General features: G+C 41.1%; 1 protein-coding gene across 8 annotated transcripts in view; it reads right to left on the bottom strand.

Moving 5' to 3' along the window:
- Window positions 1-1,483: 1,483 nt before the first annotated feature.
- pax2a (paired box 2a) overlaps window positions 1,484-25,388 on the bottom strand; it is a 29,433-nt gene continuing 5,528 nt past the window's right edge. For 2 of the 8 annotated variants that reach the window (XM_030156892.1, XM_030156894.1), the window contains exons 4-11: window positions 23,662-23,747; window positions 23,379-23,498; window positions 22,384-22,428; window positions 14,155-14,330; window positions 12,062-12,182; window positions 4,162-4,263; window positions 2,613-2,699; window positions 1,484-2,371 (exon numbers count right to left, since the gene is read on the bottom strand). In XM_030156892.1, the coding sequence (XP_030012752.1) occupies window positions 2,295-2,371; window positions 2,613-2,699; window positions 4,162-4,263; window positions 12,062-12,182; window positions 14,155-14,330; window positions 22,384-22,428; window positions 23,379-23,498; window positions 23,662-23,747 (814 nt within the window). In that variant the 3' untranslated portion in view covers window positions 1,484-2,294. The remainder of the gene's footprint in view (window positions 2,372-2,612; window positions 2,700-4,161; window positions 4,264-12,061; window positions 12,183-14,154; window positions 14,331-22,383; window positions 22,429-23,378; window positions 23,499-23,661; window positions 23,748-25,388) is intronic. The other 6 variants (XM_030156890.1, XM_030156891.1, XM_030156896.1 and 3 more) reach the window with 3 other exon arrangements.

The following is a 25,388-nucleotide window of genomic DNA, read 5'->3' as shown; positions in this document are numbered from 1 at the left end:
TTGGATACTTGATGTTAATAGTTTTAGGTAATGAGTGTAAAACAGAGAGTCGGAAAGAAAAAGAGCTAAGAGTGTGAGTGTGGAGAAATGGGTGAATGAGAATAAGCTGGATGAGTTTCTCTATGTGGAGGCACAGATGACTGTAATTTGAAATAACATAATGATCACGACATCTACTAACAGCAATCAGGACAATATCTTTGATTGTTGCCAAGGACTTCAGTTTGATCATTTTCATTTGAGGGAAAAATCAAACCAGAGAGAACACTTTGAACGTTTTGTACATTATGACTTTTATGAACGCCTCCAGAAAACCTTGGGGATTACTTATTCTGAGCCCAACAATAAAAGATGATACAGAAAAGCCATTTAACTCATTGCATAGTGACATAAAACATCATCATGACATTATCATGAAAATAAAATAAAAGGACAAAGACAACCTATGTGTTGTTAGCATCTGAAACCTGTGACCACAGGTAACACAGTGGTTGTGCTTTACTCTGAGCACAACATAACATTAAGACACAAATGTAATGCATGTTTTTTTCAGTCTGTATATCTACAAAGGGAGCCAGTACATTAGTGTGATACTGTAATGGTGTGTGTGTGATAGTATTTACAGAGAAGAATTGTCTTCACATTATTCACAAATCATTCTACAAAGCAGCATTTGTTGCAACCGATGGAATATTAAGTCACTGAATTTCATCTTTTTCATTACAGTCATATGCATCATGTTGTTTGCCTGTTTAAAAGTCATGACATACATGTTCAGTGTTGACTACGCATTTAAAAGATAATACTGCTTTATTTATGCATACATATACTGTAAATAAAATATTAAATATCAAACTAAGTCTTTGGCAAATGTAGTTAAAAGTACATTCACAAAATATTTCCAAAAGCAAACTGAATCAGTATTTCCTTTCAGTCCCTATAAGGAGAGGTGAACGTAAATGAAGGGAGGTGGCGAGTATGCATCTGCAAAGGCAATTAATTCCATTAAACAGGCAATGAATTTACGTCGAAAAACAGGTTTGTAAGGCAATTGTTGAAGCTAATTTACAGTTGGTTTGCTCAACTGCGTACAGCTTGTTTAACTGTGTAGGCATCTAGTGGTATGACTAAGTAGCTGAATGAAGTATAACCCAGGAGGATTAAGAGCATTTGTTCATATTAGCCATAGGACTGTGTCTTACAAACTCCTCAGAAACTCGAATGCAGCGCTTTCACACTAAAGATAATGTTTGCGTGAAAAAAAAAAGTCCTCCTCTTAGTCTGTGCTTTTGTCCTCTTACATCATGCAACTTTTGTGTTTCCAATTCATATTTTTGCTTGGTGAGCTAATTAAATGTAAGTTTATGTGAATGTGCCGAATAAATGAAATAAACTGGGGCTATAGTGCAAACAAAGAGCAAAGGACAATCACATATGGGCATGGGCAAGACTGGGAAATAAAGGAAATTACTCTCTTTGATACTTTTTTTTTTTTTTTTACAAGAAATAGTGAGAGAAAAATAATTTACGTGTATGGTTGCCATGGTTTTAATACTTAGACAAATGATTTACATTTTTACATCTGATTGTTTACCACAGGGAGTACAATGCTGTCATTGGTCAACGGGGTATTTAATTCTGCAGGGCATGCTGTGTGTATCTGAGAACATAGAAGTGGGAGCAGATGTAGTCAAAGCACCAGAGTATAGCCAGCCCTACAGTGTGGAACCAGGATCTCATTAGAATTTAGTGGGCATCCACAACATTGGTTCAAGTCATCATCACGCTACGGGACCATCTCCCTTGGACTTCTCTCTTTAGAGCAGAAAAATACTGTGGTTCATCATATAAAGGAATGTGAGGATCCATGAATAAAATAACAACAACAACAACAGCAATAAAGAAACAAAAATAAAAACCCACAACATTTTTTTCCACATGGTATTCTTCACACTGTTTTTCATCAATTTATATTTTATAATATATATATTTATATAATCTCTTAAAGTCATTCTGGAAATGTTCGGGCCTGTGAGAGAGTGAGGGCTGAAGGTGATGGTTGGAGTCTCAACACCTGCGGGTTCACCTTTTTTTCACCCAAAAGTGTTTTAACGCTGAATCTGGATGCATCTGAATCGAGATGCACTGGCGTCAACCTCGCCAAATCCTTCCTCTGCGTCACCGGTTCCTTTTAGGGTTCCACCTTGCTTCCCTTTGACCTCAGTGTTTCTCAGACGGGGACAATATGGAGGCCAAAGCCCTGGCCCTGCAGTTTGAGCTGGTCTCCATGGTAACTAGTGGCGGTCGTAGGCAGTGGCAGCAGTGGGAGGTGCGGAGCCACGGGATGCGGCACTATAATAATAAGGGGAACCTGAAAGTTAACAGAAGAACGAGCCGTTGGAAACCACGAGGTCAAACATCGATAAAAAACACAAGTGATGCTCCGAGGAAAGGGAATGAATAGGGCTCTGAACTCTACTTTTTATTTAATAAGTTCAATTTATTGTCATAGCAATAAGGCAATAAGTGTTTCCTAAATACTAGAGCTTTAAATAAAAGTCCATTAATGTCAGATCTGTAGTGTTTTTAATTAACAATGCAAAGTCACTTACTTAGTAACGCTGGATTGCTGAACCGCCATGCTTCGTTGTAAGTGGTGTATTGCGGATGAGAATAAGGGTTTCCAGAAAAGTCTCCTCCTGTGAAACCAAATAAATAAATAAAAAACATGAGCGAAAATGTATAAAAGTTAAATGAATGGCAGCTTTTTGATAAAATATTAAGCTGTAATAAATGCCCCAGCAGCAGTGTATTACAGTTTTTCTCTGCAGGTCCTTTGAAGTGTGCATTGATTGTTTTATTAAACCCGTGTTAGTCTTTAGGATTTCCTCTATTCTTTCCTTAAGTGAGTGTTTTTTTCCCCTCCCCCCAGCTTTTAAGTGATGATGCTCCGCTTCAAAACTCCCTAATAGGTTCTCTCACACTCTCATTCCCTCTTTGTCCACCCGGTGCAGGTCCTGCTGGAAAAGCTGTGGGGATGTCAGCGAGCGATGCTGTGGGTCCACAGGTTTCTTTCTTTTCTTTTTTTTTTTTTTTTTACGAGACTATAAAGGCCGAGTTTTATATGAAGCTGCTGAAGAATGGCTGTTGCTTTAACAACGTTTGGGGCTGGTCACTAAATCTAAGTCCTTTGACAGCAAATGAAAAAGGAGAAATCACCCAAAAGATGAGGCTTTTGTTATTTTTTTTTGTGTTTACTGTTGTTTATGTCTGGATTAACATCCTATTGTGGCATGCAGTCCAGTTTAGAATCCCTCATTTCATTTGCTTTATCAGCTTTGACTTTGTTGTACTGTATATCTCCAACTTTTGCCCTCACACATACCAGGATCACTTGTAAATACCTCACCTTGCGTTGATTACTGGTCAGTGTCAAAGGTACATGTCTCTGAGCAGTAAAGTGAATTGTGTTTTCAGTTGTTTGGAGGTGAGATCTCCCCACGCTGGCAGCTATAGCATCCTCACTGCTGGTCCTGTAACTCGAGCTCATCCCTGAGAGAGATAGTGATTTAAATATTTACAGGCCCTCCACGCCTCTGTGTTTTGACCCTTAACTGTTTGCTGTGAACCTGAACTGCAGGTTAAGTAGAGGGGAAAGAGATACGCTCTGCAGCCCTGGGTGTCCGGGGAGGCAAGGAGAGGAGCAAAAGCAGTGTTTATTGACGGGGCTTGTGAGAGTGCGCTTGTGTGGACACGGTGAGAGTAATGAGCGCTGGGAGCTGGAGTGTAACTGAGAGGAACTGTCCTATCTCACGGCCACTGATTGTGGTGATCGCCTATCGAGTTCATCTAATGTCCTCGTCCGCAGACGCTAACCACACGCTAACCGCAGTCTAACAAAGCTATAACAAGCTTGCTTCAATCCTTATGAGTCAGAAGCACTAGTAATGCAAACGGTTCTGCAGCATCAATAGTCGGTGTGTTTTTGCCTCGTGTAGAGCAAAAGTAGGCTGCCCCTCCTCTCTCTGAAAAGTCTGACTGTTCATTTAGCTTAGAGCTGACCTTTTCCAAGCAAGATCAACTGAAGGGGACTTTCGACTGAAAATAAAAGGAGTAAAGCTATAATTAATGGTATCATAAAATAAAAGGAGTACCACCTACCAGGAACCATTCCAGCGAGTGTGGAGGTGGGGTAGCTGCCTTGTCCTGTAGGGGGGACATGAGGTGGGTAGCCAGGTAAGGTGGTACTGGCCATGTCTCGACCTGCAGACACACAAAAGGGAAAGAAAAACCAACAAAAACTTACATGGAGACTCATATGCAGAAAAATGAAATACAAAAGGTTGTCCGTTTGAATGTCATAAAGACAAAAACATGGTATTTTCCTCGTACCAAGTGCATGGTGAGCACGTTTTTGCACTTTTATAAAATCTTTCATTTTTCTAATAAAAGGTGTATAATCTCAAGTTATTTAGGACAAGCAAAGGTTAAGTCTTTTCACCTTGTAACGTCAGTTTAGAATGGATCAATCACCCCAATATGTCGACTGTTCCTGTCCCAGCCATACTAAGATACTAGTTAAATCATCTGCATCAAGAAACACTAAAAACACGTTTTTTGTGAAATATTATGGAAAACACCATGTGATGTATGTTTGTTACACTGAAAAACATTTAATTTCTTTTGGAAAGTAATGGAAAAAATGATTAGAAATCATCCATCTGCACACACAGTCACCAAAGAGCACATTTAATTAAGTTGCAAGTTACATTTTGTTAACTCTGCTTTCAACAGTGAATCATCTTGTTATCAAATAGGGAGTTATCCTAGTTTGCCCTAGGTCATAACAGAGCCAGGCTGCACATGGTGTTGATGAAAATGTGAACTGTTTGGATTAGTGTGAAGAAAATATCAAATAAGATCCCTTTCACAATATTCCAGCACTGTCCCATGCTTTAAGACTGACAAGAACATCAGCCCAGTGAGAACGCTCTTTGCTCCCTGCTCTTCATTCAGCCCTGTAATTGACAGTGACAGCGCTGGCCCTGCTTGGACTAAAGGGCACCCGGAACAGAGAGCCTCAGCTCCAAAGCAGGCCTCTGCATCAGCTGGCTATTTCTGTGTTCCTCCTCCCCCTCACTGTGGCCTGCTCTGGCCCCCAGACCTCAGGCCTGTCACGAGGCTGGATGGACCTGGAGGCCCACATGGGTATTGTTAACCCAAGGAAAGTAAAGGGTTAGAGCCGGAGGAAAACGCGGAACATGGATGGAAAGCTGTTGTTAATGTTGTTAATGAGAGGCGAGCAGATAGTTTGGCTCCTCTCTGCAAAACATCACGGGAAAGATGCCTTTACCTTGTGAGAGGTTTGCACTTTGAAAAGTGTGGAATTATGGAGTAAAAAATTAACCAAGGATTCCCTGATAAAGCAGAATTCTAATCTGGTTCAGGGGCCTTTGGTTGGGGTTGTACCTGCTATAAAAGGCTGGCTGGCAAACTGGCTGTAGCAGGGGCCATGGGCATGGTAGCTGGGAGTAGAGGCATCTACAGAGAGGCTGGACTGGTGGGGCAAGATGTCAGCTAGAGCAGACTCTCCAAGAGAAGAGGGGGTGAAGGGGGCAAAGGAGGCCTCATGGGGCTCCCGCTTTACACACATGGAAGGCGGACGGGATGGGTGAGGGTCTGCCAGGTGAAAAAAAAAGAACAAAAAAAAAATGTAGACATGCACTCAATCACGACAATCACAGTCTCTCACTCATTTCCTCAGATGCATGATGAGATGAATGTGTAGCTGACCAAATAGTCAAGAGGAAAACGTCTGTGAAAATCCAAATACTGTGTGCTGACAAATCTGTAGCAGGAGTGAAAGAAAAAGAAAGTTTGCACATTTGTCAGACACATAGCTGAGCACTACAACGGAGCAATAAATCAGTCTGAGACGGGCCACCAAATGCTTTGCAGATTTGTGACATGAATTAAAGGTAGCCTAAAGCATTTGGCGTGAATTAAAGGAAAGCTCTGGACTATCTTTCAAGAATAAGAAACACAAAGAATTTTAAAACTTGTGCAGATTTATGTTCTTATCCATATAGAGTGTAGATAGTTTATATGAGTTCTAAACAGATAAGCAGTTGATTTGTTCATTTACATAGCTTATAATAATAATCTCATATGCGCTGAGCGGTAATTCATTCGACTAAGTGGAAACGTACACCAGTGAAATGTTGCAGCAACACATCGCGCCTGATCAATCAAGCTCAAACGCATAAAAAATTTCCCCAAGGTTTTTGGAAAAACAAACAACATAATCTCACGGCTGCTTTCTCACAACAAAATCACTCCCACAAATAACCAAACAATTGGCCTGCAGACAGTTCAAAACTCCACACTTTGATCTAATTTTGCTGATGAGCCTTGGCATCTTTCATTTCACCGGCTCTGCCTCTCGAAACCTATGCAATCAATGTGAGCTCTGTCTCCGGCCTCTCTACGTCTGCTGCAGAGCCCGTTCTGTTCGCTGGGGCCTGTAGGGAGAGATAGCTCTTTCCCGACACCATGATAGCCTCATTAGCTGCTTCCCACATCATTGTTGTTTTACAACAGGACTGTGTGTTGCGATTCCTCATTAAGATAAGGCCTGTTCTATGGAAAGGGGGGATGCAACCCTGTCAGCCCTATGAACCTAATACCACAGAATCAAGCGACGTAACTGACTGCTTTCCCATAAAAATCTGTACCACTGTCCTCCCAGCCTCCTCTTTCTTCCTCTCAGTGACAGCTGTTAATGTGGATATAGACGGAGATAGTGCAATTACACAGATATCTTCCTCTCTATGAGGCTGATAGTATCAAAGAAACTGTGCAATGTTTAACAATGTAAGTGTTAAACTGAAATCACAAATCATTAAAGAGTATAGCTGCCATGAATCCATGGTAGAGACAGAAATTTTCTAGTAAGTGGACTTTGCATTTAATTAGGTGGACCAAAACTTTGTCACATATACTGCTTAGGTTGAAACATACACTTGTGGAATTCATTTTAATATTTTAAGTCTAATGCAGACACTGTCGTTCATGAATATACACTTCATAAAACTGGAGAAAACAATAATAATAATAATAATAATGTAATAATTGCCTTTTTTTTTCAAGTTTTGAATTTTATCTGGTCATGAAAGTTTCTTATACCATATGTTATGTGCTTCCAGTTGAAATTTAGAGGAGATCCTACTTTTGCAGTTGGAGCCTCCACACTGTGGAACAAATTAATACTCTGCTTGTTAGGTTGTAAAAAACATTTTTATTCATTGGACATTAATTCCTATTGAGAATTGACTTTCGTTGTAAATGTCTATTTCTGTTAAACTTGTGTTTTTATTGTGGTCAACTATTATTTCCAAATGATTTTATGTAATGCAATAAATTTACTATGTCGGTAAATGATAGACATTGTATTTTCTCATGGTTTATTTTTTTCTATAGTAAGTTAGTAAGTCTTTTATACATTTTTAAACTATACAAACCTGTATTTTATAATATTTGAAGTTCTTTAATCATTCATCTGTTCATATATGTCTGCCCTCACACTTCTGTTTCCTTGCGAGGCATCAGTAAAGTTATTTTTTACATATGTATGTATTTATAATGTGTAAAAGACCACTTCAGTTTTTATCCTTAAACAAGAAGTTCTGTGTCAAAAACAAGCAAAAATAAATAATGCATAGGCTACATATAATCTCTTTCATCACCTTATCAAATCATTTGAACTCAGAGCCTTACACACTTGTCTAATGATCAACATGACAATACTTTCTGATGCCAAACATGAGTCAAAGCTTGGCCTATTTTCATGTACAGTATCCGAGTATCTGCCTGTATACTGCTGGGCTTCTGTTTTCACATCGCCTGAGCAACCGTTGTCAAACAGACAGGGGTTACGACGCAACAACAACCGATACAAACACTGCGTTCAAGACCACTGAACTCTGAAACTAATCAGACATGGTGTTGCTTATTGTCCTGGAGACGAGGCAGAGCTTGGGTAAAGGGAGTCTGTCAAATCACAGGCCCTGATGATGGAGATGAAAGATAAACTCCAGGTCCTTGGGGACTTTTTTCCCCAGCAAACACATCTCAGAAAGAGTGGAGACGCTATAGAGTTCTCCACCATCTGTCTCCACCAGTGATACCATGTCTACAGATCCCATCAACCATAGAAATGCACTGTTAGGAACCTACAGCGTCCTCTGACTGATGCCTCCAGATATAGCTACATCAGCCTTCTCTCAAGTGAGCATTTTGGTTTTAAACATACACCGAGGAACTTGCGCAAATTACTGTATATACTGTTAGAGCTCTTGTTTTGGAGGGCTGCCATTCAATTCACAGTGAACTTTTTTCATCTTTACCCCAGCAGGGCTAAACTCCCTTCTTGTATTGGTATGGCAAAGTCATCCAGAGAGTCCACAAAGAATTAATTTTACCTTGACAGGGACACATTCATGTCTGCTACAAGTACAGCCAGTTAAATCTCTGCATTGTAGAGGTGGTCATTTATAACCACTTACAACAGAAAGGAACAAAAGAACAGCCATCCCACATCGAGTTGTGAGCGAGTAAAGAATATTTGCACGGCCAAATTGCTTGAATTCCCCATCCACAGGTTTTAAAGTCATTCATTATCAAATGTGTGCTCAAAGGTTAGTGTGCTATTGTGGGGGGTGATATAAACATTAATTTCCGAGCTCGAGGCTGCCGGCGTTAACAGAGCTGAGACAAGCCGTTTGTCACCAGGCCACACACCAAGCACTGCGGGTTAGGTGGCTGCTTGTTGTTTGCTTCCCAGCAGAGAGTGGCTGTTGCTGCCATATTATAAAATAAGCCCAGAGTGGGGTGGAGATACTCATTTAACGGAAGATCATCTGACTAAAAACCTCTACTTGATAATAAGTACAGTTTAGTCTTTTAAACGTATAGACAGAATGATAAATTAGGGTTAAAAGCAGGAAAAGGCAAGACATGTGCATGGGTTTTTCACATCTGCTGAGTTGTAGTTGGTCAGAGGGGTGCCCATTTACACCTGGCTCCCCCACAAGCACTGCTGAGAATGATTATCTGGCCCAGTCTGCACAGACACGACTGAACCCTCACTGGGTGTAACCCTACTGAATCGCTTACTAAGTGGCTGCAACAACATACCAATATTTCTCAAATAAAAACATATGTGAATAAAGTAAATATCAAGAAAATGTGCATGATCTTCAAGATGCTGTGGGTTGGTTCTAATCAAGTTATCATTAAAAGGTGGTGGGTGTTTGTATAAACCATTAATCTGAACAGAAATATCTTGCACTAAACAGACTTCATTATATTTAATTCCATGCATTACTATCTGTAGGAGAGAAAATCCCATGTAAATGACAGGTGCTCCTCACTAATTCCCGTTGCTGCCTTTTCCGTGCCCCAAATCTCTGTCTGATTTGGCTGCCCTCCTCCCTCCTAGGTAACTGTCTCTTTCACACATTGTGGTACACAGAGGACACAAAAGATGGCCGACATTGCTTTCGCTTGCGCCCTTGTAACATGAAACCAAGTGCTTCATTAATCATTCATCTTTAATAGATTATGCAAATTTCAAGACATAAAAATCAACAAGATCAATAACTGTATGAATTTTAATTGGGAGCAGAAAACATTTAAAGAATGAATATAATCTCATTGCTCCATTCAATATGAGAGCATAATTTATTGATAATTGGATCTCAGCCTAAGTGAAGGAGATAATTTGCCTTTTTTTTTTTTTTTTTTAAAAACTTGGCATACATTCCTATTTGCAGGGTTTGCTTAATGGCAGAAAAAAACATATTATGCACTAACAACCTACACCCAATCAGAGGCTTCATGCATTAGCTGAGAAAATAAGGTAATAAAAGTTTACTGGTTAAACCGTATCAGTTTAATTTAGTGCTTATGATTCCCAGACACATTTTTAAATGGCTTTATAAAGTATGTTGTCATAATCCACTGCAAGAAAAGTTTTGTGTGTTCACCTCCTCATTATTCAATCTGTGGCCCTCACATGTATCACTTTAGGTGGGCCCCAGGCCCCCAGGTGGCTTTGGAGGCCACCTGCTATGAGTGTGCTCCCTGGAGCGAGACCGCTTTCATAGGAGGAGCCCAGCATAAAAGACAAAAACACACCTTTCTTCTCCTGAGGCCCAACTTTCTGGGGCAAATCTACCTCCCACATATTCAGGAATAAAAAAGGGGCCTTTCTTTTCCCATAGCGCTGTGCCTGGGTTCGGGTATAAACTATAGGGATCATTTGAGAAGGGCCACTGCAGTTTTCAATCATGCTGTCCTCCTCTTTACTTACTCTCTCACACGCACACGCACACATACAGTGGACTCATTGACTTTGATACCTACTGCATAATTATGGGAGTTTTATTAAAAGGCTGGCATATTATTCTCGAGTCAGTGTGACCATCAGTAAACCTAACCTCTCCTGGGAAAAAGCCTCAACCGCCACAATGAAACAATATTTCAATTAACGAGACAGCCATCAGCCTTGACAGCAGACAGAAAGAAGCTATAGTGCAGTACACGGTGGGTTATGTGATACAGATAGTTAATACCACAAGATATTCAATACACTGCACCTGCCATTACCTGTTGGCTCTCAGTGGAACTTACTGTTGAAGCACCAACCATTTCGTAAGTTGGAAGAAAACTGTAATTTCAGTCATTCCCCTCTCACTCTCTCTCTCCACAGCATGAGGCAGTCAGCCAGCCACTGTGCTATTCCAGCCACTGTCAATCAACAGGCTATCATAGCCTTTGATGACAACGTCGTGTCACGGTGAGAACAGCAGCTGTCGCTTATGAGAAGTGCTCCCAGTCAATCTGTTAGCGGGCCAATCCAGGCAAACACAATAGCCAGTTAGAGGCGCCGTGTGAAAGGCCTGTAGGATTTAATGGGCTCAGATGATATATGGCCTCAGTCTGTCCCTTAGAAATAAACACAGAGTGCCTCAAAAGTGCCCCAGAACAGGTTCTTTTTTTATATATCTTTTGAAGTAAGCCATAAGGAAGTGGGAGTGAGAAACGTTGATGATTCAATAATGATGCAACAACAGATAAGACATTATTAAGAGATGATCTTTCCACTTTGCGGACAATTATGACAAAATCAAGTACTTTCATATTGCAATTATGATATTTTTGAGCTTCAGTGTGTAGACTTAATACTGTCAGAACTATATTTGTTTGCTGCTTTCATACTCATCTAAGGTACAAAGTTCCTTGTGTTCACCTAAAACACCAGATTAAGGGACAAGTGTCACAAATATTTTGGTGATAATTGGGATTGAATGTGCAGTATGTTTGTATATTCAGATATCATGGATTTTCCAACATGGGAAGTCATTATGACTAATTTTAATATGATTTAACCACTTTGGAGTAAATATTATTCAAATGAGAGTGTTTTTATTTTCTCTTAAAACATGCCCTGAGGGAATCTTTAACACTTAATACCTAGAAGCAGGTAATATAAATTAAATACCAAACACAACAACACAAACCTCTAAATGATAATCAGTGCTATTAGTTAGTGTTTTCCAGTGTAATAAAGTATAACTGGGAGTTAAGAGAAATATACAGTGGGCTATGAGTAAATACAGAAAACAATCTTGTTCATAACCTGACACCACTGTTATCACCCAAAGTGCACTCAAAAAGCTTTTATCGTTTGTAGAATATGCATTTTGTGACACCAGGAATATGATCAAGTCATGTTTGAGAAATGTTTTGGCAGATTGTTGTTATGGAAGCCAAAAGTTTACAGTACGTCGCACAATTGCACTATGAGTATGGTTCAAAAGAAACAAGAAAAACTTTTGTAGAGCTGTTCAACTCTTATGATATGGCAAAGAACAGCAGCAGATGCAGAACTAAGTACATTATGTTTGTTTAGTATCAGTCACTCTGCTCTGACAGTCAGATGTGTCTGACCTGCAGCATATATTCTATAAAGATCAATCTGGCATGAGACTGGTCATACCTGTCACAACAGAGTAGCTCTGGGAGACACTGGAGGCGAGGTCGGAGCTGGCGCTGGTCGAAAGGCTGGGCTTCACGTCTTCCAGGCCAGCGTTCAGGGAGGGGAGCGAGTATTCATTCGCCTGTCGACAAATAAACAACAAATGCAAAAGTGTGTCAGTGGAGTGGTGCATGTTTGAGAGGCCTTCAGTTCCCACTCTCCATACAGATTAATATAATCTCCCTTTGGTATAGATTATGTCATGATCTGCAGCTGAATAACATTGAAACCTGCTTCTGGTGCGAGGTGTTGAAAAGATTTCCCTGCCAGAAGACGAAGAGTGTATGAAATCTATCTGTGGGGAAGCCCTGGTGAATCTGAGGCAGCTGTCTGTGATCCATTCAGTGTTTCCTTCTGAATATTTCCTCCTGAATTCTTCCCCATCTCCACCACCCCGACCCCATCCCGTCCCCACACTCCCCGTGCTTTACCAAGACCTATGATGTATGCATGCATTAGGGCTTGTCTGCTGAGAAAGGCAGAAAGGGAGAGAGGGATGAGAGAGGGATTGGGGAAAGGAGTGAAAGGACGGGGTGTCAGCTGGCTCTTTGTGCTCCACTGCAGTCATCCCTGTGACCAGTCAAGGGAGGAGACATTCAGGGCTTTGTTACAGGAGAGACATGTGGTGTGGTTTTTAAAGGGGAGAACAACCTCAAAATCAACCTTTGTGCTTTGCCTTCCAGGAAGAATCCATAAAACAAGCTTAATAAAAAAGAGAAAATTAAATGATAGAAAAAGTGTTTATAGTTTTGTTTCTTTATATTTTATGTTATGTTTTACTTTTTTGTAGTTTTTTTCCCCCTCATTGTTTTCTGTTGACTCCACATTTTTGTGTCTCATTTTGAAGTACCGACTAGAAAACTCTTGAGTCTTCTTGAGTCTCAGATCAAAACTCTGCCAGCAGATGTGATGAATCTTGTTTGTTAATAAGATGAGACTTCTTGACCTCTCCGACTGCGCGTGCACACGTTTGTGTCTGTAAGTGTTTGCATCGGGATGGTGCATGTGTGCATCTGTTTGTCTCAGTGGGACGGTGGGGGTCCCTCAGGGGCGAGCTGGTGACCCCAGTCTTGTCTGCCTCTATCCCAGATAAACTCTAATTGTCTGCTTACAACTGTTCCCTGGCACTAGGCTGGATGTTCCTCTCTATTCCACTGGGCCTCCGCAGCACAAGAGCCATTTTGTCATGCAGATGGGCTGTGGGCAGGGCTGGGCAGGGCTGGGGCGGAGGGCGAGTGGCAAGCACAGTGGGGCCTGAATGACCTGACCACATGGCTGCCAGAAGTGTGGGAGGGATGAGGCCTATTCAGCCTGGCCTCTTCAAAATGGCTTTTTAATGCCTTGATGCAGACACCAGACAAGCCCCTAATAGCCTAATATCCCACCTTTTCACCAGTTTGAGAAAAGGAGGGGGCGCTGGAAACAGGGAGAAAAAGGAGGCACACAGAACGAGTGGAAAGCGGCCTGATTAATATTACATTAAATTAAAACTGATTTTTCTGGACCATTCTGACGCCATTTTTCTCCCCCTCCTCCACCTTCTTCTTGCCTTTTTAATACCTTCTCCTCCACTCTTTGTGATTGCAAGTCATTTCCAATTCGTTTTGGTATTGATCTTGCCGTAGAAATCACTTTGGTAATTAGCTGCATTAGGGCCTGTATAGCAGGCTGAGGGGCTGTCCCTCTGATTTATCACCGCTGTAATTCCCCGCGATCGCGCAGAGATGAAAATGAACTCAATTAGGGCACTGCTAAGGTTGCATGGGCACCCACATAGAGTTTCAATGTAAGAATTAATAGTCTCTTGTTGTTTAACAGTCTAATGAATGTAAATAAAGGTTATCCGCTGTAATAGGCTGCAGGCTTGTAGGTTGCTTTGAGCAAGAAGTTGCACTGGGTTTTTTGCTGTCTGTGTTAGTCTGTTGCTGCTAATTCATTGTATAACATCATAAATCATTTGGAATTATTTAGTTGTAGTCTTATATAATTTAAATACATACATGAGGCTGACCTGAATATCAATGAAGAGATATAAAAAGCATATTTTGGCCAACCTGCTCAGGTTTGATGTGCTCTGAAGTTGGGAAGACATCAGGATAAGAAGGGCGTTCAAACACACGGTCCAGGGCCTCCAGCTGCTGCTGGGTGAAGGCGTCTGCTCGCAGGTGCTTCCTTAAACTCTCCACACTGCCCTGAGAGTCGCTGCCTGGACCTGAGCCATCAGAGCCATCTAGAAAAAGAAATAAAGGAAAGGGAAGAGGACGGAGAAAGGAGGGGAGGTGACAACACTGTGCATCAGGTCATTGCTCCAGTCTATTTGCTTGTCATTAGTCTTTCAGCCTTGCAAATGTGACATAAGGATGAGGAGAAAAACATTTTTGAGCTCAACGGGTGTGAGAGTGATGGCAAAGATGCAGTAGTAAATTCATGGGGAACAAGCAGCATCTCTGTCTTTTCATCTGGAGTCCTCACACACACATCCAGGCAGTCAGTGAGGCAGCTCTGCACCTCCCACCAACACCTTTCCTCACGGCCACCATCAGCACAGTCATCATGTGATAGGTCTATGGTAATTGATGGATTACCTTCAGTGCAAATATATACTTGTAAAGAAGAGCGTGTGTTTCAGGGGGAGAAAGTCGGCCTGGCGATTACATACAGAGCCTCTCATTCTGCCAGTGGGAAATGGAGAACCATTATTTAACTGTACTATTTCCTCCTGAACATATTACCCTTCCCTCTCTCTGTCTCTCTTTTCTCCATCCCCCACATATTGCCTGTCTTCTGGAAACCAGAATGGAGTATAGGGACGGTACTCAGGGCCGAATGAGGACGGGGCGTCGAGGGCAAGCGTATGCATTTCCTCACTCAGTCACACTCTATATAAACAAATGAGCCTATGCCTCCCTCGTTCTCCTGATCTCTGACCCTATCAACTCGGCCACGGAGCCCAGTGCTCTCCCTCTGCACACTCATCAAGTCCTGAACACAGAGAGAGAAAAAAATCTGCAGCTAAAACCTTTAGCCAGCAACCTGGGAACCACCACTCTACTGCCTGCCACCCTCCCTTCCTCCCTATTCCCCGCCAACAGCGGATGAGGGCTTTAGCTCCCGTACAAATCTGTCATTCTAAATTTGCAGCAGATTATGTTCTCTCCTGGGCGAGCCAGCGGTGATATATGATATGCAAGGCCGCTATTGATTGCCTGATCCGCCAGCAGAGGAGGGAGGCGAAATGAACTTGGAATGAACATCATGCCTCAACTCATTGTGCGTATAATACTCTACTTAATCCCACATTTTTCTGTGCTATGGAATTCAATTGATCAATCATGTTCCACTGATGGTACCATTTCAGGGGCGTTATTGCCATTCTGCTAGGCTGCTTGACCTTTTTTCAATGGCTGAGGCCAGAGGATGAACCTGACTTGCACCAAGAAATAGATCCATGGAGACAATGGAATAGAGGACTGCAACCAGGTATGAGTGTGTGTAAGGTGTGTGTATTTCATTGCTAGAATGTATTGACATCAACTATGTTTAACATTTAAGAGGTTTTTTTTCCTTCAGTGTTTTGTCCACCAACAAAATATTTTAACAAATGTTTATTTTCAGACTCTCCCTTGAGCGGAGGGTTGGGGGTTGTGGTAGCAAGGCAGTATTAGTGTTGATGTATGAAACTCAATTGTTGTCTGTGGTACGGAGGAAAATGGAATCATTAATTACCTCGTATCAGCTGGTCTGAGAAGAGGCAAGCTAGATCAATAGCAAGTGTTTGTCATTCACTGTGGAGGGGCATGCTCTCCATACTCAGTACTGGCTGCAGACAAGCAAAATAACATTCCCATCACACCATATTTTTTTGGTACAATTTTATAATTTTGATGTAATCTAAAATGTCTTTTATTAAAACATTTATTTATTTATTTTTTTTTAGAAGTTTTTAACCATGTATTCAATGTTTATTTCACTAAGGTTCAGTAAGGAAAACCAAAGCCTAGCTACATATCATTACTATACAACATTATTTATCCAATTAAAGATAACTATAATCTCGTTATTTGTTACAGAAGAATCTGCTTTTTGTTTATTTATTTATTTTTCATTTTTTAATGGCCTTACTTCTTTTTTAATCTATGCATTTTGTCTCAAAACGTTTTAGATTTTAGCAATAAATATAATTTGGTTAGGGTTGAGAAAAGATTTTGGTTTGGTCTAAATAGTTCTCTATTGACATTTTTGTAGTAAACCCAACCCTGGTGTTTTTTCCTAAACCTGACCAAATGCTGTCAGTGCCTAAACCTAGGCATGGAATGTTGAAATGCAGGAAAAACTAAATATGCTGTCTGTAGTGGTAAAAAACCCAATAGAATGCTAGCATATATTTTTTCAGCTCTGCTTCAGAGATAAAATGTGCTGAATCTTCGTTACATACTATTTCTTATATACTTTGATGACATGAATAGGTAAATAAATGACAAAAATTATGTTAGACTCATGCTTTCGAGATATTTGATAAATTGTCACTATATAGGTTTACAGTATATTTATATGATTGATTTATAAATCTTACACTAGAAGGAACTGGATAAGTGAATGTATTCTAATGTGCAGAAAATGTTCTGAAGTAGAACTAGAGCTCCAGGACAATCAGTCCTTTGAATAATCCAATTTTATCTCAATTATTCATACAATTTCACATTTTGACCCATTACTGTGCCTTGAAAACTATATTCACCTACCACTTTAATTTTTTCTTATTAATGGCCCAAAATTTGATGAAGTTTCCCTTTTTTTGGTTCTGAAGTGTTGATATTATCCATTGTTTGCAAAAAAAAAACAAACAAAAAAAACACATATAATGGCAATATTTAGTTTTGGCAAATTGGTTTAAATCAACCTTTATATTTATGATGGTCTTTAATGGTTGTGTTTATTATCTTTTAACACCTGAAGCTAAATTAAATAGCAGTTTTATTTATATGCTATAAAAAACAACATTTTTTTCCCAGATTCAAACTCTAAATCTTCAGTTATGCACATGGATATGATACATCAAATTTATGTGGTCAAAAATGACCAGTTTGGCCTTTAAATAGGAATAATAGTAAATCATTTATTTTCAAAATTCGCCATTAGAAGTTCATGTTTGACATATATCATAAGCTGGCTGCAATAAATCAGATCCGTCCTTTGACAGTCAGCGTGTCAAGTGGAGTGTGAAGCCTGACTGTCAGATTGTGTGTGTGTGTGTGTGTGTGTGTGTGTGTGTGTGTGTGTGGGGGGGGGGGGCTCATTGACTGGCCTGTTTCATTTTCTCAGTGTTTCTTCAACCCCTTTGGGTGTCTCAGCAGGTATTCTCTTATCACTCCCACAGCCCCAGCTGACTGCGTCTCTTCGTTTTAACACCAGAGTGTGAGGAGACAAACTGAGATAAAAACAAGACTGTGGTCCCCCAATGACAGTCACACATCATCCCTACAGGAATTTACTTTGTTATAAATTCTCCCTTTGATCAGTCTGAACCTTCTGGTGCTACTTGACCTCATTACGTCGAGAAGCTATAGATTTTGTCAAACCCTTTGCCTCACAGGTTGTCAAGCTGTGTAAAAAATAGAAGTAACAGACAAGACTAAGACTTACTATGAGAGGTAATCAGAGGATCAAAATGTTGCTGTAAGCCTTAAAGACTACTACTCAAACACACACATTTGCAACTATTTGCACACACTCAGTCCAATAGCAGTAGCTACTGAGATGCAGACCACAATGATATCAAAAGCTGTTCTGTTCTGCTTTGTCTCTAAGGGGGATGTTACGTCCTTTGGTGGCACTTTATGTCCTTCTTTCATCTCCCTTGTTCCTCTGATAAGACAACTCAGAATAGAGAGCAAGAAAGAGAAGGGGGCTTGTTTGAAAGGCAAATGAATCTCTACACACAGCCTGGCTCTCCCCGTAAATCAATGACATGGGGTTTCCTAGATCAGAGGCTGCGAGTCGATCGTTTACTTATCCGTCCTCCACTGATAGGTGAAATGATGCTATCGCAAATTGTGGATCATTTGTTCATGTTTTTTAAAAATGCAGCAGCTGAGCTCAAAGAAGAAAAAAAAAAAAAAAGAAAACAGAACACAAACAAACTGGTATACCCAGAGGGTGAACACTCCTTCCCTGTAAGCTAGCTATATTTATGAAACCTGTGAAGCGGAAAGGAGAGAGGTGGGAAGGGTGGGGGAGAGAGAGAGAGAGAGAGAGAGAGAGAGAGAGAGAGAGAGAGAGAGAGAAACACTGCCATGGCTGTTAAGATCCTGTTATGTTGTGGCGTGTTTAAGAGCTTTATTAATTCGATTTAGCACCACCAACCAGTGTACTGACTGTCAGCAGGCAAAGTGATGGTTATTTGATATTTGCACTCACTGCCAACAGCACTGAGGCCTTGTCAATAGTATTTTTGAGCCACTTGCTTATGTTATTTAGATTAGAGAGTTTATATTAAATTATTTTGGAAGCAGTTTCAGAGTCTCTCTCTCTGTTGGCACTATTTTATTTGCAGTGTCTTCATATCTTATTCTTTGTCCTCCTCTAGCCTCCTCTGGACCAGGCTGTCGTTTAGCGTCGCCACCCTGTGTGGCGAGTATTTGTGGAAATGCAATTAACGTATCCCTCCTTTTCTCTCGCCTCTTTCTCCCTCCTTCTCGAGCTGAGTAATGCATCGCTCCATTAATTCTCGGCATCGGCGCCCATAATTGACTTTTCTCTGACATGATTCCTCTCCATTGAGCGAATTCCCTCTCCTTATATTTTTTTGTGAAGGATCTCATTGTGTACTGTTTACAACTCTACGTGGGTCGTGAGTAGTATTGTTGCTGAATGCAAATGGTTAACCCGCCAAGACTCGGAGGAGTAGAAGAAGAAGTGGGGGATGATAAGAAATGAAATGTTCAGGGGGGAAGAACGACAGAGATAGAGCAGGGAAAGAGGAGGAGGGAGAAATGCAATGTGGACCCTTTTGTGTCCTCCTCTGCTGTCGGGGCCCTAACAGCTTCTTGTCTCTTATGTTCCGCTCTGTGGCCCCTCTCAAACCTGGGCTTTTCTCTCTCACACCCCATCAGGGCCATCATGGTGCTTATGATTCCATTTCTTTCTCTCCCGCTCTGGATGCATTTATTTTCTAAAGTGATCCTCTATTGACTCATTGTCATGGACTGGCTTGACTAGTCAACCAGTGTGGGCGCAGGTTAAAATCCATACACTAGCACCGGGTCATATGTGTTAAAAGATACACACTGGACTATCTCCAAAAGGGCCAAATATCAAATTTGAACAAATCAAAACAGTGACTGTATTCATTTTTCACAAGCTATTGAACACGGTTGCTAGTACGAGTGTGGCTGCTGTGGTGTGAGATCGCTCTTTTATATCATGAATGAACAACCTGCTATTCTCTTCTCCGTGCTCACACACTCATCAGCTCCTTCCACACTCATCCCACACCCACGCTACAATCACAACTTATGACCTTTGCTTTCTCCATCTAATTTATCACTGTAGCTCCCTACTGCCTGTCCTCCCCAGAGCTCCACTTCATGGGCTCCATCCAGGACGTGGTAAGCCAGCTATGAGAAGAACACACAGTTAGGTCACTTCAACCTGTCTGCGCACGGCAGCAAGGTCAGGAGCAGCCAGTCAGAGTGGAAAAGACTGGGAAAACACTGAATTAGAACAAATATGTCCTGAAAACACGACAAATTAGACCTGGTGTTCTATGTCTTACAAGGCTTTCACATGACATTTAACACACTGGTAAGAGTAGAAGTACTGTTTCAACTTTTTTACTTGACAAAAGTAAAAAGACAAAGGCTCTGAAATGTGCTAAAAAGTGGGCCTTTGAAGGGCATTTCTTCCAGCCCTTTGTGTGCAAAGTTAGAATGTGAAGACTATTAAACCACTCTAACTTAAAATAAAATAATAGACATTACACTGAAAATAACAAACATTAACTTTGCTCTAATGTGTTTACGATGCCAACAACAGAACTCAAAGCATGTCCAGTCTCCCTTTGCTGTCTGTCATGTTGATATTACTGTATTTGTTGTTTGTTATATGCATTGTCTTTTCAATGTGTTATTATTCATTACTTTTAGGTTGAAATGTGTCAAAATGTAAAGAAGGTGCACAAATAAAACTCTACCTTTAATCTTCCTCAAATGCATTACAAAATTATACAAACAGTGGAAAGTACAGACATCTGTGTTATAACATAAGAAGTACAAGTAAAAACTAAGTGGCTGAGTAGAATACAGACACCTGAAAACTCTGCCCAAGCACTGGACTAAGTATTAGCACTTTGTAATTTTCTACTTGTGGAATTAACATTATTATTTCCTGAAAACAGCACAGATTACACCAGGTACTAAATGTCTCGCATTGTAATTAGCATCTTTCACAAATGACTGCACTGACCAAACTTTTTAAATGAGTGCATGGACCTCCACCACACTGCACGATAACGCTTGACAGTCACAGCAGTTGTCAACCCCGGCTCCTCTCTGTTTTTTCTTGGCTTCCACTTCCACCATAGGTTTAAATGACTGAGTGAGAGCATGCTGTACAACAGGCTAATTTCCCCACTTCACTATTAATGCATTTGGCAGGAACAACATTCCATTTCCTGTAATGAGATACACAAATAAATCTGGCTATGGATAGATTCGGGGTGGTGGCGGTGGTGGTGGTGGTGGTGGTGGGAGGAAGTGGGAGTGAGTGGTGGTGGGGGGGGGGGGGGCAAAGGAGGGGGTGTGCATTGAGACACATTCTCCCAGCACTGGCATAATTGGTATCGGTGCTTGCAGACATGCAAACCAATCTCTCCACAGATAGGGCTGAGGCTCTCTCTTTTCCCCCCTTAAGGCTATTTCTTTTGTCTTTTCGATAGCTTGCACATCCAAGATAGAGGGGGGCGGTGGTGTGTATATGTGTGTGTGTGTGTGTGGGGTGTTAATTTGTGAATTAATAGCTTTTCTCTGCAGAATTGCAAATTCTTTTAAATGTCACTATGTTCACTGTGTGAGGAGCATCCGAAGCCGTAGAGTTACAGATGCACACACATGCGCACATTCCTTTTCCTAGACAGGTGTACTATGTACGTGCACACAAAAATTATAATCCTTCCTCAACTCCTGTAGAACCTCCCAAAACCTCTCTTTTGCCCCTCCCCCTCCAAAACACACTAGGTTCATCCTCTCCTGCTCCTCTTTCTCCTCCCCCTCATCTCCTCTCGAAGCCGTCCAGTGTAACATGCTACTTTTAATTTGCAATAACACATGACAAGGACAGATTAATGGCTCTTATGGCACCTATGTCCCTGAAGCTCATCTTACGGGGACCTGGTGTACATAACGCGTGTCACACTACATTATCTCTACAGCCCTCCAGTAATGGGGACCTTTTTCTTCCTCAAAGGGCAACCACTGACTTCAGCCACAACCAGGATCAAAACCACGAGCAGCATCGAGACACACGAGACACCATGGCTGTGCAAAGCCTGTTATATGTTTAGTGATAGCGTCAGACATGTGATGCTTTACATTCCAAAGTCGTTCTCTGGTGGGTTTACAGACATGCAACAGAGTTCAGTGAGGCATTTGTAAAATATTCAAACAAGTAAACAAACTGTGTGTGTGTCTGTGTGTGTGTGATAAGAAAATCTGGCAAAGAAAACTTTTTTGTACTATTTTTTTTCTTTATTACATTTTGTTTGTTCTCTCATTTAAGGGGAATCTGACTGCATATTAGTAGATAAACTACTATTGTTTTTAATTCAAGTTAACTCCCTAAAGTTGCAATCATGCAGAAGCTACAATGCTTTACTAATTATAAAATTTTGAGCACTTTATAATGACCCGGAATAACTTGCTTTAATAATGAACTACACAACAAAAATACAATAAAATAAAGTGCATGTGGTGCCAGCTATCTTGATAAGCCTGATAACAGAATTCAACTTGGATACACTGTGCATTACTGTATATCGAACTGCATGCCATTACATGGAAAATATGATTTTCCACAGTCACTTTATCTTAATTTATTTTAATTTCTTTGGAGATTACTTATTGGAAAATCTTCCTGACATCTTCCCCATAATTGCATAACCCTGAAAGAGCAAATTGAAAAAAAAAAAGAAAAAAAGAAAAAAAAAAAAAAAACAGCAATTGAGAAGGAAAAAAAATTGTGATCTGATTGACCAAAGCAAAAGAGAAGGTTGTCTAACTTGAACTTACAATGTCCTATTTTCCTCCCATCCAAGTGGTTGCCACTCCAGAGAACTAAAGAGACAGAAACATAAAAGAAGGAAGTGGCCTGTTTTGATAAATGCTCTTTGAGATCATTTTTCAACCACATCATTCACCATCAGCCACCTCAAAGCAATGCATGTACACCACAGAATCACACACACACACACACACACACACACACATGCACGCACACACACGCACACACAGACACACACAGCCCCCTCCCTGCCTCCACCGGTCTGTTCCTACACCTGTTCAGGCCTCCACCAGGGACATGTTAATTCATAGGCATTAAAAAAGCCAATTGTTTGCACAACCGATAATCTATTAGCCCCCAGGCAGTGTGTGTCCACTCTCTTGCCTTTCCTAGGAATGAGAAATTCTGGCTTGGACCGGATAGGCTTCCACCTAATCTTTGAGTGTATCTAGATCTATTTGCTTGCCAGTGCTGCAGTAGCAGTCTAGTGTAAACTCTTAGAAAAAATATTTTAGCAATTCATATTTTCTATCAGTTCACATCCTTAAAATATGGTGTAAAAATATATACGTATAAATGAACAATGTTAAATTACTTGTAGTTTACTGATGTATCGTAACAACCAGTTCTGCTGCCTGGTATGTTACAGAAATAAAAGCAAAGAGCAACAGCACTGATGCCTCACCAAGTGGGGATTAGAGTTGTATGACAGCTATATGGGATATCTACTGTATGTCTGAACATAGTATAAAATTGAGATGCAGCTCTGTAGACGTATGGTAAAACGTAGGGCATCAAAATGCTGATTGAATTGCAACACACTCTCAACACTCGCCCCTGACTGCTATACAACATAACAAGTCACTGGAGACAGCACACAGAAACACACTTGGCTGCAGCGCTGTCATAAATGCCATCTTCTTCACACACAAGAAAAGTAGGAGACGAGTGATGGGGAGAATTAAAAGGATGGAAAACAAAGGGATCTTGTGTCTCCCCTTACCATCGTCTCGTTTCCTCTTCTCGCCATTGGAGCGGGGGATACCCAGAATGCCGTTGATGGAGTAGGATCCTACGGGATCGTTGGAGGCGCTGGTCACAGGGGGGGAGGCGGTGCTGGGCACTGATGGAGAAAGTAGAGTTAGTGTGTGTACAGACATCACTGTGTGTGTGTTGTGACTCGTGCACGTGTGTTTAGATCTTTCTGTCTGGATTTTTTTTTTTCTCTCCATAAACTCCTCATTTGAATGTTTTCCAATCTGTTTGTAGTGTCATTTTTCTCTCACCTATAGTGTGGCCAGGCGTGGAGAGTGGTGTAACAGATCCATCAGGGGACGGGTGGAATTGCTGCTGGACTTTGGTGCGGATAATCCTGGTAAAGTGAACAACAGACACGGATCAATCAATACTGCTTCCAGAGCATGGAGATTTCACACCAGCCCAGCTGTTCTGGGACACTTAAACACAGCACGTCGCGTCCACTTATGCCCGTGCATGTACAAGTGCTCCATCGTTTGGGGCGCTTCTTGTATCCTCATATTCGGAGCCCTGTCACAAATAGCCAATCTCGGGGCTTTAGGGGCAATCTCTCTGCTCCTCTGTGAAGCTGAATAGGGGCTGCCCCCTGAGATTGTGGATTCAATCTAGCTGGATTCTGGGGTTAGAAATATGATAAAGTCCCCATACCAGTAAGATGTGATGTGGCGGGAAAGTCTTCATTGCACTTTGGTCTGAATGATCTTGCAAACAAAGCATGAAATCACATCAATTCACCTCAATGATCAGCTTCACTGGCTCTACCTGGCCAACTCTAATAATCTCCCTCTCCTGCTCCCCACTCCCTCTTTTCTTCTCACTCTCTTTTTCTCTCTCCATCTCTCAAACCTGATCTTTCACTCCTCTTACTCCCACCCTCACTCTTTCTTTCTCCCTCTGCTTTTTTTCCTCATTTCCACTCCCCTCACTGTCCAATGTGTTCAATATTTTACTGTCTGCACTTTACAATGAAAGTCTTTCATACCTTCTCAGCTCTTTCTTTCTCCCTGTTTTTAAACCTCTCTCCTCAATTCATCTTTCCTATTTCTCTCTGTATTTCTGTGGTCACCTCTCTGGTTGTAGTTTTTGGTCTTTCTGATGTTCAGTGTTGCACACACACACACACACACATACACACATACACACAGAGCTCCTCCAGGCTCACAGAGGATCACAGCTTATTGATCGGGACTCCAGGATAGAAAAGTTGGCGATGAATTGCAGCGGAGAACAGCGAATGCAAATGGTGATCTATAAATTATAAGCGACAGGAAAGCAATACTGTCTTATTTGCCCAAGCTGATATCTCCGCCACATGGACTGTCTTATAATCTAGTGGTACACTTGGACAAAAAAAAAAAAAAAGATGTGCATTACATAAAACTGTTATACAGATGACAAAATTAAGGCTGAGACATAATTTGACATTTGAAGATTGTTGTAATTCTTTTGGCAAAACACACTGATACAGTGGGATTTACACAGGCTCGGCTTTAGCTCTTATGGGACATGATCGCATTACATTAAACCATGACTATGGTAATCTTTTGATTGACAGACGAATGTGAGATCATTGAATAACAGGCAGCAATGTGTACTGACAGAAATCCCACATGGAAGCCCTCTGCCTCGAGAGGTGTGACAAAAACAGACTTTTACAGACTGCAGATGAGGCAGGTGACGTTTACATGTGCATGCAGCGTCTAGCAATAAGCTATCAATTCTGAATCAGGCAGCTATGGGTTAACTTCCTCAGGGGCAAAATGTACATCAGACTCTTTTCATTCCCCTCACTATCTCATGTGTCCTCCATACTCTCTCCTTCAGGCAGGGCAACAAAGGCTAGCAGCCTCCTCCAGAAAACACCCATCAATATTTTATTTGAATTTCTAACATCTCACCACAACAGTTATCTGACCTCATGACTCGAGGGAGCCTCATAAATTCAAGGACTTTGTTTCGAGTGTATGTTGTTGAT

Source organism: Sphaeramia orbicularis, chromosome 15 (assembly GCF_902148855.1).
Source record: "Sphaeramia orbicularis chromosome 15, fSphaOr1.1, whole genome shotgun sequence".
Classification (NCBI taxonomy): domain Eukaryota; kingdom Metazoa; phylum Chordata; class Actinopteri; order Kurtiformes; family Apogonidae; genus Sphaeramia; species Sphaeramia orbicularis.
The sequence above is the reverse complement of the archived record's forward strand: the minus strand, read 5'-3'. Positions and strand labels throughout refer to the sequence as shown.